The 16,815-nt window shown below is 37.0% G+C and overlaps 1 protein-coding gene across 3 annotated transcripts in view; it reads left to right on the top strand.

Moving 5' to 3' along the window:
• Positions 1-15,350, top strand: part of LOC126975822 (ankyrin repeat and BTB/POZ domain-containing protein 2) — a 108,641-nt gene extending 93,291 nt beyond the window's left edge. For all 3 annotated transcript variants that reach the window (XM_050823847.1, XM_050823846.1, XM_050823845.1), the window contains 11 exons: positions 175-397; positions 1,153-1,309; positions 1,553-1,701; positions 2,437-2,564; positions 4,801-5,009; positions 7,141-7,268; positions 8,809-8,895; positions 9,223-9,380; positions 10,602-10,779; positions 11,433-11,615; positions 12,672-15,350. In XM_050823847.1, the coding sequence (XP_050679804.1) occupies positions 175-397; positions 1,153-1,309; positions 1,553-1,701; positions 2,437-2,564; positions 4,801-5,009; positions 7,141-7,268; positions 8,809-8,895; positions 9,223-9,380; positions 10,602-10,779; positions 11,433-11,615; positions 12,672-12,869 (1,798 nt within the window). In that variant the 3' untranslated portion in view covers positions 12,870-15,350. The remainder of the gene's footprint in view (positions 1-174; positions 398-1,152; positions 1,310-1,552; positions 1,702-2,436; positions 2,565-4,800; positions 5,010-7,140; positions 7,269-8,808; positions 8,896-9,222; positions 9,381-10,601; positions 10,780-11,432; positions 11,616-12,671) is intronic.
• The last annotated feature ends 1,465 nt before the right edge of the window (positions 15,351-16,815 follow it).

Genomic DNA, 16,815 nt, shown 5'->3' with positions numbered 1-16,815 from the left:
AAGAATTTTCTTCAACTCCGTCACTATTTCCATTTTATTATCCACATTTTAAAGAGAACTCCAAATAAAAAGCACTTTTTACTTTCATTTATTCTTTCACAGTTATTCTCTATATTTTAAAAGTATATTTTGGTTTATTGGATTTGAATAATCCATTGTAATTGAACACAACAGGTTAGAGGAAGCCATAGAACCAGCATGGTCTCGCTGCAGCCGCACTGGGGAGGAGTTAAGTCGCGCAGCACTGGGTCTGGCACAGCGGGCACTGCTGAGCGGACGTCCAGAGTTCCTCGGAGGAGTGCGAACGTTGCTGCCGCAGGGAGTGAACGCGACCGACGCGGCGGGGCTCACCGCGTTGATGAAGGCGGCCTTGGCGGGAGACGAACAAGTCGTAGCGGTGCGTTGCTAGCAAATAGATACCTTTTAAAATAGGACTGAGAACGTTAAATTGATGGCCTTTCGATAACAGAACTAGAGTTCGCTTGTTCTGAATTAAGTTCGCCTGTTCATGAAAGTACATAGTAAATCCGATAGGTTTTGCATATGATTCTGCATTTCTGTTTAGGTAATTGTGTTTGAGAACTGTGGTTAATTTATTGTGGTGGATTACCTTTAGCATTAGCTGGCTTACAAAAATGCCGCCATTATTAATTAATTATTTACCTATTCTCAAAATTGCCGAATCGCTGAGAGGCACGAAATGATCAAGGATTGGGACCAAAATGCAATGATTGGATACGCATTAGGACTCGTAGGAGATTCGCTGGACAAGAAAAGTTCTTGAATGGAGACCTAGTGCGAACAGTACAAGGCGTGGCATACCACCACACGGAAGACGAGAAAATATAGAACAGGCACAACTTGGCCAGCTATGGAAGAAAAGGGGGGAGGCGTACACCCAATATTCGATCACTAAAAGACCTGACGACGATGACGAATCACAAAACAATCCTATTACTCTACGAACCGACGACGTAGATTGTACCTACAAACGTAATTCCACATGCTGATATACATAGGTAGCTGTCTGCTTACAAGCGACTTCTACTAGAAAGACAAGAAAAGGATTTAAAACTGTCGAATTTATCAATCAACAAATTTACAAATGTTTTGTTTCTTATTTAAAGAACGATTTTTTATCCTTCCATATAGATGTTGCTGGAAGCTGGTGCCGACCCCAACATAGAGACCCCAGGAGCTGGGGCGCAACCTAACGCATTACTGTCCCCTCGATCCAACGGGAACTCTCCTTCTACGACCTCACCCAGGCAGTCGTCTCCTGCCAATAGTTATACACCGCCCACTGCTGGTAATGTACACTAGTCAAACTTCTCCTTCTATAATGTACATTTACGTTTTTTATTTAGGCAGTAGAATACTTCAGACCAAGTTGTTTCCTTTCGAAACAGTGGTATCATAGTCGTAATGAACTATGGCTGTGCTATGAAATCCAAATTGATGGCACAATATGCGTCTAGAACCAAAATGGTGCCACTTCTGTCTGATTTATTTATGAAGACCAAAAAATATGCCATAAACACTGTTTGTTCAGGTTGGACAGCACTGGTATATGCATGTAGCGGCGCAGGCGCAGGTTGTGTGGGGGCCGTCGAGGTGGCCAGGAGGTTGCTTGCTGCGGGTGCCAGGGTCGATGGAGCTCCAGCCAGCGGGGAGGATGTCTGCACCCTCACACCCTTACAGGTTCATTGTATGACCAAAGAATATATAATAGTACAAGTACAGAAGTCACACTCTGCAAAATCAATTAAAGAAATAAGGACTCTTGCGGCCAAACAATAAGGTGTAATTCAGATCGCATTAACCTACATTTTTATTTACCTAGAAATTGCCTCTCTTTCTATCGCATGACTCTTACGTATTCTGACGACAACAGGGTTGTCTTCTCTGCCCAAAACTGTACCTACCTAGTAAAAGGCCAACTTTTAAAAATTGCTTAGTTTTTCCTATATTATAAATAGGTATGTAATCGTAATTTTAAAATAATGTTGTTTCGTTGTCGAACCTACATTAGTTGCAGATAGTAATGTATGCGTTGAAAGACCACGATATAGTAATACCTATATAATAGGTATCATGAATGGTAATTAAATTTTAATAATAATCATTATAAATTTGATTTTTTCAAGGTCTTAAGGAAGCTTAAAATTGTAAATATGGATGACCCTTAACATGCTTTGCTTTTTTTATGTTTTTCCATTTTTAAAAGATCGGTCGGACCGGTGAAGAATGTGAACAAAACTCGCGTCACAGCTCGCTCTTGAGTCCTTACTAGATAGCCTCTCTGTAGAGGCATCCGCGCGTACCTACTTACGATTTCGATACCTACACGGAGAGTGAGACAGACCTGATATGATTAAGATAACTCAGTATTATATAAAACTGTTTTGATCCACCATTTAATATATCGACCTTCAGGTAGCGTGTGGTGTTGGAAATTTGGAGCTAGTACAACTGCTGCTGTCTCACGGCGCGGATCCCTTCCTCTCCACGCAGCTCAATGACGCCCTTTGCTACTCCGCCGCGGCGCAATACGGTTGTTACAGGTAACCATCGCTACTACTGAATATAAATAAAAAATTTAATATATTTCTTCTGTGTTCGATTATAAGACGTGGATAAGTTACTTAGTAAGTTGACTCACTCAATATTGTTAGCCTGGTGGCGATCGCTTCATCCCAAAGCGTACCTAAATAAAACCATATATATTTACACAAATATTTTTTAACAATTCTTTTGAAATACAAAACAGATGTACATTGTATGTATGTGAAGTAACAATCCTTTGAGCACAATATAGATAAATAAAGCATAGCAAATATTATCTTTAAAATGGGTTTGTATAGAATAAAGTAGGGAGGATAAAGGCAAAAAGATTGACTTCAGAAATTTATACAATTAATGGTTTAATGATGGATCGAAGTGTTGACAAAGCCGAGCTATGCCTACAAACCGCAATTACGTCAGAATTCAGATATGTACTGAAATGGGGCCAGGCAAGATAATACATAATCTTCGTTCAAGTATTGTTGTCACTGTCTGACTGACAACGGCGTACAGGAGGCATGGAAGCATAAGATGCTATCAATGACATAGTGTAAATGACTATAGTTCGAAGTAAATCCATCGAACAGCATTATATTACAAATAAAGCCTAGTAGATAAAATTAATTATTTATAACCATGTGTTGCCTTCAGTAAGGCAGGACGCGTGTAACCATTGTAACCAATTAATAGTAGAGATCCGCGTACTCACCATTAGAACCATTAAGTATAGTTATTTAACAAGTGTCGTAGATTAGTTTAGTACCAGTAACATACCATAAAAACCAATAATAACCTATATATCTATCTCTAAGTGCACCCCTTTTCAGTACGTATTTTAGAAAGACCCACGACGTCAGTGAAAATACTGATTAAAATCTGTGCCTACTGCCAACATTTGAGATGCTAATACCTTTGATTAACGCGAGTGTTACCTACACACTTAATTGAAACACCTCTTATAGGATTAAAAGGTGATTTTGCGTTACATTTACATTTTTATTATTATTTTAGTTAAACCTACTTTTCGTGACCTTTCCAGAGCACGTTTTCGTCTAATATACATAACACAGTTACAATTACACACGTTTTTAGTTATTTATGCAACTGTTGTGTAATAAGGGGTATTAAAACACTAATTCATCTCACGAGGCGAAGCCGAGTGTGATAATAGTGTCACATGAGTGTTTAATACCTAATTATCAACAGTTCCATACAAGACTTTATCTACTCCCAGAATATGAATCCTCTAAAAGATGACCTAGGTAACATTTTGTTTAGTGGATTAGTAATTATAATGAAATAAAGTAATTTTTGTTAGTTTTATTAGTTAAGGTAATATTTATTTGATTTCATTCATAGAAACCCCAGTGCGGGTGAAGGCCTCCTCCAGGTTGTGTCATTTATCCCTATCTTGTGCCAATCCGAGCCAGTTGCCTGCGGTCTCGCGTATGTCATCTGACCAGCGTTTGAGCGGACGACCTAGTTTGCGCTTTCCACTTCCTGGTCCTTTCCTTTCTGTGACCACTTTCGTCCAACGCCCATTCTCAAGTCTCGCTACATGACCGGCCCACTTCCATTTTAGTCTTCTGATATGTTGTATAGCATCTCTAACTTTGGTACGTCTCCGAATTTCTTCATTTCTGATCCTGTCTTTAAGTTTTATCCCTAAGAGACTTCTCTCCATCGCTCTTTGGCATACCGACAGTCTATTTGCGTTAGCTTCTGTTAAACACCACGTCTGGCTACCATAGGGTAGTGTAGGTAGAATGATAGAGTCCATGAGTCTCCGTTTGTGAACAATAGGTAGCTTAGATTTAAGAAGATTTTTCAGGGACCATTATCGTTTCCATGCCAGCGCCATTCGTCTATCTATTTCCTCCGAGTCATCCCTCTGAACGAAACCAGTTTGCCTAAATATATGTACTCTTCAACGTACTCTATTACTTCGCCTTCGACGCTGAGAGTAGGTTCAGTATGGTTTGTAATGATTTTTGTTTTGTCAAAATTTATTTCGAGACCGACCTTCTCGATGTGCTGATGTAGTGCTGTCAGCATGTCTTGTAGGTCTCTAGCGGTATTACTTAGAAGAACCAGGTCGTCTGCGAATCTTAAATGGGTTAGCCTTTTATTTCTGATATTGATGCCTCCCCTTTTCCAGTTTATATCGTGAATTATAATTAATTTAAAGCATGGGTGTAGATAAAATCATAATAGTTTGGTGATTGTGTATAACAGTGCCGTAGCGGTGTGCTGCACGCACGGCAGGCGCGCATGCCTGCGGGCGGCGGTGCGGGGCGCGGGGGGCGGAGGCCGCGCCGTGTTGTCGCTGGAGGAGGTACTGGCGGAGGGAGCACTGTCCACGTCACGGCCGCCGCCCTTCTCCAAGCAGCAGCAGAGGGCGCTGCAGGACGCGATGTACTGCGCCGCTGAGACCGACCATCTTGGTAAGACTTATAGACAGACGTTGTTCTGTACATAATAAAAAAAATATTGTTTTATAGGAATTTGCCAATAATATTTCAAAACATCAAGAATTATTTCGTAACATATGCTCGTTGTTGTTATAATGCAATTGTTTCACAGCAGAACTGTCAAACAGTGTGTCAATAAATTCTCTCACAGAAAATATGTCCATTCAAAACAAATATTGGAAATAAAAATAATTATGGGTGCTCGAAATATAACTATCATATATCTCAAGTTGGACCGAAGTGCACTCCATGAAGTGATTCCCCTTAAAATCCGTTCATTTGTTTAGGAGTCCATCGCGGACAAACAACGTGTCACGTAATTTATATATATATTAAGATAATAATAAACTTTATTTTAAGTACCATGACTCATTTTTGTAAGTAATATAGCAAACTTATTATCTATGTTATGTAATTATCCTAAACCTATTACTAATTAAGTTACAGATGCGTGTTATTCCTGCGCCATTCCATATGTAGTATTAATCATACATTCAAATAGGTACCAATATAATGCAGATACCGGCATTTTTATTTTATTTATTTTATTTGGAAAACTTACAATGTTGCAACACTACATTCAATTATATTTATATTGACAATAAGGGAAGCACATTAGTAATTTTTGATCTGATAAATTTGTGCATGAATTAAACAGGTCAAACTCAGGAAAGCCTTTAAGATTGTTGATGGAGTGATATGCTCTTGAGAAGAATGAGTTTTGTTTTTAATTTTTTCGCACAATTTTTAAATGTAAACATTTAAGATTTGTTGCGGAGGTTCTGGGAATATTTAAATTTATGTTCGATAGAAGATCTGGAGTGTCAATTTGAGATTGTGTTAATTTTAAATAAAAATAAAATATCTGCCATTTTGCATCTATTGTGCATGCTCGGTAATCCGACACTTAATAAGCGTTCGTTCCGAATTACAGAGCGAACATGAATAATACTGAGACACAACGTAATGTCATTTATGTAAACAATTTCGCAAATATTATTTTTACAATCAAAATACCTATCCAAAAATACCAAGTCTTTTATTGTAGATACCTATCTATGATAAGTAGAATTTATTTAACACTATGTAAGCTTTTACCTCCCATACAAATCCTATAATAATAGAGGAAAAAATTCGGGTTTAGCAGGGATATTCGATTAAGGCGCTATAGTCATAAAAACTAACATTTTTGAAAATCTACTTAAAATACTTCTACAAATACTACAAATCCAATTTTTTGACATGTTTATCTTCATTTCTTTATCTAAATTATAGCAGCAGTCGAAAACACGACTACGAAAAAAAATCTCGATTGATTAATTTTTTGAAAAATAGGTTTTTTAATTGAATTGTTTTATATTATCATAAAACTGCAAATGCAGTTGTCATTTGCGTCGTGCAGTTGCAGTGGAGGGTTGACGTATTCCACTAATCAACACTGCACTGCTACTGCACGAATCCTGCAGTAAAACTGCTACAAGTAATCAGTGCCGGATTAACCATGTAGCAATTGCTACGGGCCCCGCATATTTAAACCTTCTCTCTGTAACTTATCTCTGCTTGGGCGTTGTTTTTGAATGAAACCTAATAAGTTGTGGTTTATTGAATTAACTTTAAGTCGCAAAAACGTGAAACTTTTACACCAAGACAATCCACGTCAGACACTCGGTAACAAACTATTTCCAATATAGACCAAGGGCTCTCTGAAAGAATTTGCTACGGGCCCCGACTTTGCTTAATCCGGCACTGCAAGTAATGTTACCATATAATCCAACTTAATTTCTACCAATGAAGGAATGCTCGAAAAGAGATATGAATTAATATAATTATTGGTTACTGCAGTTTTATTAGTGGAATATCTTTTCCTGCTAAACAACTGCAAGAGGCATGCATCGTGAAATACCGATGTGTCAAAATGTGACATTTTAGACAGGCGTGGCGTTGCAGTGCTGTACAGTTACTGTACCTACTTAAATTAATTCTTATCTTAGGTATTAAACCCGTGATAACGAAGAAACTTATTGTTTAGGCACACAATGACGGTTTGTGTGTATTGTGTGTTACTGCGGCCGGTAATGTAATCGTCCCATATTTACATTTTCAGATATAACCTTGGAGTTGAGAACTCTGGGTGTGCCGTGGTCCCTGCACGCCTGGACTCTCTCTCTGGCCGCCGCCGCCGAAGCCTCGCTGGATCACGTCATAGATCAACTTCTACAAGATTTCCTACAGGTTGTTTTAGCAGGCTGGCTATTTTAAGTGATCAAAAAGTTGTAACAGATTGCGTTTTGGAAATCGGGAAAAAAGTGTATTGATCCCTTTTTCCAAGATGGCAGCCGGGGGACAATGATGGCGACCCCAAAAACTTGAGGTTAAGCTTATATTGACATAGAAAATTTATTGAATTAGGCGTTACTTTGAAAGTTCGGAAATCCATAATTATACAAATGATTTAAGTCTTCTTTAGTGTTAGTTCCGCCAATATTTGTTTCTAAAACAATTCGACACGTGTTTCGCCTCTACTTGAGGCATCCTCAGGACGTGTTGTCTCGCCAGGATTTCGATTAAATGTGTTAGAGCAATTAGAAATAATAAAACACAAAAATAACATGTTTACATTGTTGAATGAACAAACAAATTTAGTCCCATCACCTTTGTTACGCGTCTCTTCCGAGACAACACGTCCTGAGGATGCCTCGTGTAGAGGCGAAACACGTGTCGAATTGTTTTAAAAACAAATATTGGCGGAATTAACACTAAAGAAGACGTAAATCATTTGTATTCTATTGATATGTCCCATAAATAAAATTGCGTCCTCCAAAAAATGCAATATCCGGTCCTTAAATTGTAACATTTCAATGGACTGCGCATTAACATAAGAATATTATAATTAAAAAAAATTGCGAAACACTTAATTCTGACGGCCAGCGTTCGAGACTCAATGACAGGTATGAAACAACTGGGACAGATGCTCTTCTAGATTAGCCATTGAGAAATAACTCAAAATAACAGTAAATTTATTAATGCTAAAAAAATGTGCAAACATAATAAAACAAAACGTTAGTCACCAAAAAAGTTAAAAATAATTGTAAAAATGATTATAGAAAATTATTTAAAATATGTAAAGTATTGCCAGTAAGCTTAAAACATAAAGCACTTATTAGCCATTAACAATCATGGCAATCAAGAACATAACCCAATTATGCACAACCACGATACTTGGTTGATGTCCGCTGGTAAGTTTGAGGTTCCTAGAATCAATAACTACTACGGGGATAGAACTCTGAAAAAACGCCTACCTTATCTATTAGACAGCTTGCCTGAGGACATCCGACTAGAAACCAGTAAAAGAAAATTTAAAACGAAACATAAGAAATATTTACTGTCAACACTGCCTTAAAATTAAAATTAGATTTTTTAATTATATTTTTATCAATATTTGTTAATTACACTTGTATAAAATCAATGTTCTAATAAGCATTAATGTATTACAAGAGACTTGATTCTGCAGACAAACTGTCCAAACAGTTAGCTTTTAAGATTCTTTCTGTAAATGATTAATAGTATAAATAAATAAATAATAATAATAAAAACATAACTAATTTAACTTGACCGCTTGTCAAGTTTATAAGTCATTTCAACCATTTACAACTATAGTAATTATCGATTTTAAAATAAATAATAATTGTTATATAAATATGGTTGCATTCCTTCATTATAATGCTTGTTTCATAAAGTTACAGATAATTAATTTTAATATTAATTTTAACAGGTTTGTCCGTCAGACGACAGCCATTACAGCAAACAGTTTATATACGAGTGTCTCCCCCTGCTTTTCAATATCCTGAGATACAGCAAGGTAATTGTAATTATAATATTATTAAAGATAGACTTTGTCCACTTCAAAAATATTTTTCCTAACTTCAAGTAAGTACCCCACGTACATAGTCTATAAGCCAAAAGTAACTAAAAGAATGCTCCCTCTTTCTATAATAAAATGAAGATGAAATGATATAGTCTGTATGTAAGAACATACATGATTCAATCTTCTGTTCGGGTGAAAATGTGCAAAACAGTCCATAATAAATTTTAGTCAGTGCAATATTACATTTTTTCAAATTGTATTAGTGAATAATATGAAAATATTTTTCTAACATTCTCCGCGGTAAACAACGTTGTGTTGCAGAAGGAAGGCACCGTGTTGCTACTAGCGGACATCCTGTGCGCGTGCTACGGCTGGGAGGCGGTGCCCCCCGTGCGCACTCCGCCCCCCGCGGCGCCCGCACCCGCGCGTGTAGACCTCTCGTATGTCAACAACCCCTCGCTTGCGGATGTCACCTTCAGGTAAGCTCTAAAGAGGATGTAAATACTACGTAATAAAAGGCGGGCAGCTGCCTAAGTAAAACTTGAAATTTGTTAAGTAAAACTTCTTATTTTCCAATGAGATTTGACAAAAGTTTGAAATTGTAAAAAATTCAATATCGCGACGAGGTATAATCCGACTAAGTTTTAAAGCGAACAGTTGTTTAAAACGTAGTGGCTTTCGGGTATCTCCGTTTTTTACAATATTATAGCCATCATTTTTCTTAGAGAGTTTCGCTAGGCTGGTTGGTGACCACCAGCTTCTGTTATGTTAGTCATGAGTTTGATTCCTATTCCTTCTGAAGGTTTTTATTATTTTTAAACATCTGACAACAAATGAGAAATAAATCAAAATTCAAATGGGATGGCTTAAAAATTTCTGTTTTTATGATTTCCTTCATATATTATTCCTATTATATTTATTTAATAGTAACTAGAACCTCGAAAAAGATTAAGATAAGTATTTTTTACCATTTCCAAAGTGGTCTAGTGGCCCTTCCAAGGCTTAGATCAGAGGGTATAGGACTTTTAGTATGTCTGTCTCCTAACTAGTCCCACAAAGTTCCAAAGTCAAACTTTCCGTTTTCGACCATTCCGTCCACATTTGTGAGCTTATATAGTAAATCACGACACATATATAACCTCTTAGGTTATTTTAAATCATCTTTTGTACAAACGTTACTAGAACAAAACTGGGAACTACCCACTTTCAAGAGTGTCCCACCTCCTTTCGATTTGACTTTAAATTTTAAAAATGTGTCTTAATGTAGTATCTGAGCTCACAACATATATGTGGACGGAAAAGTCAAAAGCGGTATGTTTGACTTTGGAACTTTATTGGACTAGTTAGGAGACAGACATACTAAAAGTCCTGACTTTTCTGATCTAGATCAAAGCCCTAGGAAGGGGAGCCAAAACTCCGACCACAATTATTCGATATGACGATATCTAAACTATCGAGATTACCGACATGCTGAGAACAAAAATTGATACATCACTAATATTTAGTACAGGAAGTTGTAAAACCCTTGGTGTGAGGACGATCAAAAAGTACTCGTAGTCAAAATTGTATTACAAACTGGTGTGACCACGATTCGGGAATTTTCTTTATGATAATCATTTAAGTACGTAATGTCCAAGCAGAAAAATTGGCAGATCAAATTAAAATAACTTTTTTCATGTAATACCATTTTTCATCATCAGAGTTGAAGGCAGACTGTTCTACGGCCACAAGATAGTGCTAGTGACGGAGTCGCCCCGTCTGCGAGCGATGCTAGCCCCACCCCGCGCCTCGCACGAGGCACTTCCAGCCACCAACACCGCGTCTACACCTGCGCCGCCACTCGTGCAGATCAACGACATTAGATATCATATCTTTGAGGTATATACCTGGTGCAATTTAAGTTAATATACTTATCAGCGAACGATTGTCTGAATTGAAGCCTGTGCTTCACCGGGGCATGATATGAATAGGGAACTCGCAGGCCCAAGGCCAAGAGTGTCATATGAAGTGGCTAAGGGCATTTACGAGTTAGAAGCATAGTGTATGTTGTACCACAACAGCCCCTTTTCCTGCCATGAAGCAGTAATTACACATTATTGTGTTTCGGCCTCAAGGGCGGCGAAACTAGTGAAATACCTGGGCAAATGAGACTTAATATCTTATGTCTCAAGGTGACGAGCGCAATTATAGTGCCGCTCAGAAATTTTGGGTTTTTCAAGAGCCCTGAGCGGCACTGCAATTCGCAATTACAAAATCGGCAGGGCGTATCAATTACCATCAGCTGAGCGTCCTGCTCGCCTCATCCCTTATTGTCATAAAAAAATGCTCGTAAAAACAAAAAGAAATGCTACTTATAATTATTGGATTGTAGAAGCCCTTTTGGCCCCCATTGGAATATCTATATAGGATAAATTGTTCTCAGGAATATATCTGCTCTAGATGTAGTACTGGCAGGGTGCTTTTCGAAGTAATTGGCTGAAAATTATAAAATAGGAAGACTCGACCAGTTTACAATGATAACTTAATTACAGCAAGTAATGAAGTACCTATACTCGGGTGACTGCTCCACGCTGGACATCCCTGAAGCGGATGTGCTGGAGGTACTGGCAGCCGCATCGTTCTTCCAACTGCTGCCACTGCAGAGGCATTGCGAAGCGCGCGCCGCTAAGTCCGTGGACCTACACAACCTCGTCTCCGTCTATATTCATGCTAAGGTTACTTACTTTTCATCAAACTTTACCCGTAACGCGCGTCCTGTTACAATGCTCTTACGCTCAGAATCCAGCACTGACCACGCGTGCTTTTTTACTTTTACAGTATTAGTGGTTAATGTTATTCGGATTATGTTAAGTTGGTACCTTATTTATTTCTCCTGTTGATTATTTTCTAAGTCTAACAAAAAGTTTTGCCGCCATTTTGGAAAATAATTGCATTTGCATTGTCCTGAATTAAAAATGGAGTTTACATAATTAGGTATTTTTGATATAGGCTGCCGCTTTACAGCTGGGTGGATCAGTCTGCACGTTCTAGCCCTAAATAAAAAAGAGATCGAACTTGAACATGTATATTGTGAACCAGCACTGGACGACTGCTAGATAGTTTTTGTAATCGTTGTGTGCAACCACGTGTTCTTTTGACTTGGCAGACGCCATAGCTAGTGCAATTTCAAGGGCTACTGAGAATGTGATTAGCCCAATTATGCTAAGCAGAATTTTAGGTTTTCAAGAATACTGAGCTATTAAATGAAGGTTTTGCTCGTCTTGTCATTTCTTCAACAACAATAAGTAAGGCCTTTGTAATAGATTTTTTTATTGATGGGGGCCATTTTGAATTTCGTCATTTTGATTTTTTATTATTGGTACACTCTGTCATCATGTCAGCTGCCTGGCTGTTGCGGTTTATGAGATACAGCCTGCTGACGGGCTCAATAAAAGCGCAGATATCATTTTTAAAATATATTATTTTACATTTATTATTTTGACTACCTCGTGTAAGGCAGTTGTCGTTGTTAGTTGTAGAGAAGAAAATGAAGCTGTAAATCTTGATTCAAGAGAGTTGCATTGAATTTCTTGCAAATTTATATTAAAACTTAACCTTTGCCCAAGTTGTGTAAACGATAAAAAAACGTGTGACATTCATAAGTTTCATTTCCTTGAACTAAATGAAGAAATTTATTTTGATTTAATAATAGCATTCCCATTGGTATCACTTCGCATACAACCTAACGTAAACTTAAAGAAAACTCACAACGTAGTAAAATATTTTTACAGGTGTATGGCGCTACGCAACTCCTTGAGTACTGCCAAGGATTTCTGCTGCAGAACATGGTGGCGCTGCTAACTTATGATGACTCTGTCAAAAGGCTTCTGTTTGGCAAGCGGCTGCCTGGCCACAACGTACTCGGGGCTTTGCTGGGAACGCTACAGAAGAGAATTGAGTCCAGAAAGAACCAAGCAAAGAACAGATAGCGACTATGTTATTAATAAACGCGAAGTAAAGTTATTCCAAATTTCAAACTTTTTGTCTTTAAAATATCCAAAAAAGGCAATCTGTTGTTGCTTTCTTTTTCAAATGTGCAATGCAAATATTTTACCGTGGGTAACATTTTGTCTTTATCTCACCTTTGTACATGACACAGAGAAGTAATTTTGAACTTGGAGTAACTTTTCATTGCCTTTAATAATAAGACAGTTAATGTTTAGTTTTGTATTGATAGCTTTTTTATTTTATAAATATTTATAGAAAGGTTTTTCTATTGTTGTGACGTTGTATTTTTATAACCATTCGGTAGGTACTAAAGGGTCCGTATCGATTAGAGACCTACAATGTCTGTCACTTCTTCTTAGTGGTTAGTTAGATCTAGAACGAGTTAAAACATGTCTGAGGACCGCCATGAATCTATGATAAATCGGCTAATATTTGCGTGCAAGTAGATGGGAAACTTGACTTATGTTTACTCTGTCCTCGTAAAAATTAATTGCGTTAAATTGAATAAGAAATCGATAAAAACACTAGTTATACAAAAAAATAACTTATCAAACTGCCTTAAACAATATGAAGTTCAATTTAGGTTATGTGTCAGATTTTTTTTTCATGTTTTTTTTGTCAAGTCTTTGAAACTAGTGGATGGATTCAATACCTATATATTACAGAATTCGATAGAGTGACTAACAAACAAATTCATTATGAGATTTTAATTTATAGGATTAGGTTATAAATTAAATATCCAAAAATGACTTAATTATGGATAGTGTAAATAAAATGAATTAAGTAAGTACCTAAGTATATAAATATTCATAAGAATTATTTTATATTATTTTATTGTTGTCTTTAAAACAATTTTAAATTTTAATTGTTTATATATACATTTTATCATAAACAGTGATACTTCTAATCTTTTTATGTATGCTTTTATGGATATTCAGTGGTAGGTTTATCTATTGCTACCATCGTTTTCGTCATAGAGATGTAAATAAGAAAGAAATTCCTATTTAGATTCTTTGGCTATATGCTGCATTTCTATCATAATTATTAATAATATATTTGTATTCGGGCAGAGGACTATGATTTACAATTATGCGAAATTGCTGACCAGGGGATGAAAATAAGCAAGACTTGCAAGACAGATTATTACCTATGCATACTTACTGTGCATTTAATTATAGCCCTAGCCTCTATGAGAAGACATATTACAATGTGGTTGTGCAGTGCAAGGTACTGTTGAGTAGGTACTTAAAAAAATATTATTCTTAATCAATTTATCGTTTTTTATTTATTTATGTGTTTAAATGGACACAGTAGGAAATAAAAAGTTGCCTATTTAACTTTTTAAAATCACTTGCTTACCGGCATTTGCATACCTCTCCCCTCCACACCTCATCTCGCCGCTCCTATTCCTTCCACAACTCTCCTCTCCACAGCTCTTCCCCCACAACTCTCCTCATCGAAACTCTCCTCTGCACTCAAAAAATCTCTTGTCTGCACCTCTCCCCTTCACACCTCTCCTCTCCGTTATTCTCCCCTCTACATCTCTCATCTCTGTACCTCTCCACTCAAAACGTCTCACCTCTACACCTCTCCACTCAAACATCTCTCCACATCTCGTCCTCCCACTTCGTGCCCGTCCTTACCTAGCCTTCCCCTGCGCCCCTCTTCTGCCCACGTACGCACCTAGCCTTCCCTCCTCCGCACCACGCCTCTCCGCCTGACACTTTGAAACTCTTTTCTTGCGTTAAGGCGACACTAAATGCCAGCGACCTTGAGCGATATGAGTTCACGGCTGCCGGCCCGCCATCTATGTAACAAAGCCAATATTTTCAAAATACTTGGGTGGAAAACAGTTTATATGCTTACAATCCTCGTTTTTCAATACTAATCTGAATAAATGAACCTACACAAAAAAGTACAAGCTATAAGAATAACTTTAACTGAGAGAAATACCAGAAAAATGCGTCACGCCTTGCCAAAAAACTTGTTTAACTTCAAAGAAAAGTGGTAGTTCAAAAAGGATCGGACGTGTTAACTATAACCAACAGCAAACATTAGAAATAAGACTTAAGGATATGTGTAACAGGATTAAGTAGTGTTCATAGCTCGAAATGCTATACTTTCACCACAAACACCATGTTTGCGTGTTTTCTGCTTACTCTTCGCCTTAAATTAATTAATTTCTGAAAGCTTCTTTTAGCTGTATATTACTGCTGTAAATATTATGGTAAGACGAAAGTAAACATTATCTAATCAAAAATAATGATAATGTGTGAATAGGTATGTGTAATAATAATTGTCTGTTTCATTTGTTTGGGAAACAAAAAGTACAGCCTTAAGTAATATAATTAACCTTTTGTATCTAAGAATGTATTATTGACTAAATATTGAGAATTGAAATATTATATAAAACTATTAATCTTTGTAACTATTGTTAATAAAGTTTTTTTTAAACTAAGAAATTTTATTATTATCTACCTATAGTCTGTCAAATTTATTTTGGTTGATAATTTTGACAGTTCACTGTGTGGATACGGTGGTGTGAAATTTTTTATGAATATATCCGATTATTATCCTTAAAGAACTTGAAATCTGAATTTTAATTTGGAATTTGGACCAATTTCTTATCTATTGAATTATTAATAAGTTATACGATGGTAAAAGCCCTCCATAACGATTTCACCTCGTACATATTTTTATTTGGTCAATCAAGACATTTTGTAGAATATGTGCAATCAAAATATTCTGGTGAAAGGGCTTTTAGAGTGAAATAAAATAAAGAATCGAAACTTAAAGTGATTTATTATTAAAATTATAGTGCACCACCTAAATCAAGTTTATTATTATGATCATCACTCACAAATACTGTCAAGTGTCAGTGAATATCTTGCTTCCGGTCTTCTAACATCCATATTGTTGCGTTCTTCAACTTTTCTCCAGTCACCCGTAGTAATTTTCCCAGGCTTTTTGCAATCAAGGCAGCTTATTCTTAGCCGTAAATAGAGATGTGTTGTGTTTGGCTGCATGGTCTGATGACATATAATAAAAATTAAGTAGATACCTAATAATAATGTTATAAACTGTAAGTAATAATATGTCCTCAATAGGTACTGTTTTTTATTTCTATAGCAGACAACAAAAAGCTGACAGAATCGTTATTAAGACTTTGAATTATAATATTCATGATATGATGAAAATAAGAATTTGCCAGTAAAGAGCTAATTCCAATACCTTTCCTACGTGATTTTATTCATTTTATTTCAAAACATATTTTTTATAGTCTGTGCTATTCAACTCGACTCTTGACGAAAACAGAAAAACAGCCCCGACCATACCGCGGTGTCAGAGCTCTATGCCTAAAGTACAGTTCAAAGCGAAAACTGTTCGGCAAGCTCTGTTTTCGATGATAGGAGTTATCGGATGGCATTTCCTATTCGTGCTTGGAACGTGTGCCCCTGAGTTGATGATGGTGGTAACAAATTTATTTCAGCACTCATATTCAAAAGGCGTAGTCCCTGAAACATTGAAGTCAGCCTTGTCCATCCGATCCAAAAAAAGGAGACTGATCGGATCCGGAAAATTACAGCTATTACCTCCCTGCTCTCCAATATCCGCCAGTTCTTGGTATACCTGGTATCCAGTTCATCAACGATATTACGGCTTTCCCCATGGTCGGTCGGGAGGCTATCTTCCGGTATATCTAATACAGTCTTCTACCGCATTTATCATCGGGAGTGTTCCGAAGAGCTGTTTCACCTGATTCCTGCAGTCAAATTTCATCTTTGTACAACACGCCACAAATTAGTATATTATCCCCACCATCTGGTATAGCGTTCTTGTGCTGTGTTTGACGGACATGGGTACCTTCCTCTGGTGATGCAAGAGAATGGGGGCCTCGGTGATCACTTAACACCAGGTGACCTTGAC

Source organism: Leptidea sinapis, chromosome 38 (genome assembly GCF_905404315.1).
Source record: "Leptidea sinapis chromosome 38, ilLepSina1.1, whole genome shotgun sequence".
Classification (NCBI taxonomy): domain Eukaryota; kingdom Metazoa; phylum Arthropoda; class Insecta; order Lepidoptera; family Pieridae; genus Leptidea; species Leptidea sinapis.
This window is presented reverse-complemented; position numbering and strand designations above follow the sequence as displayed.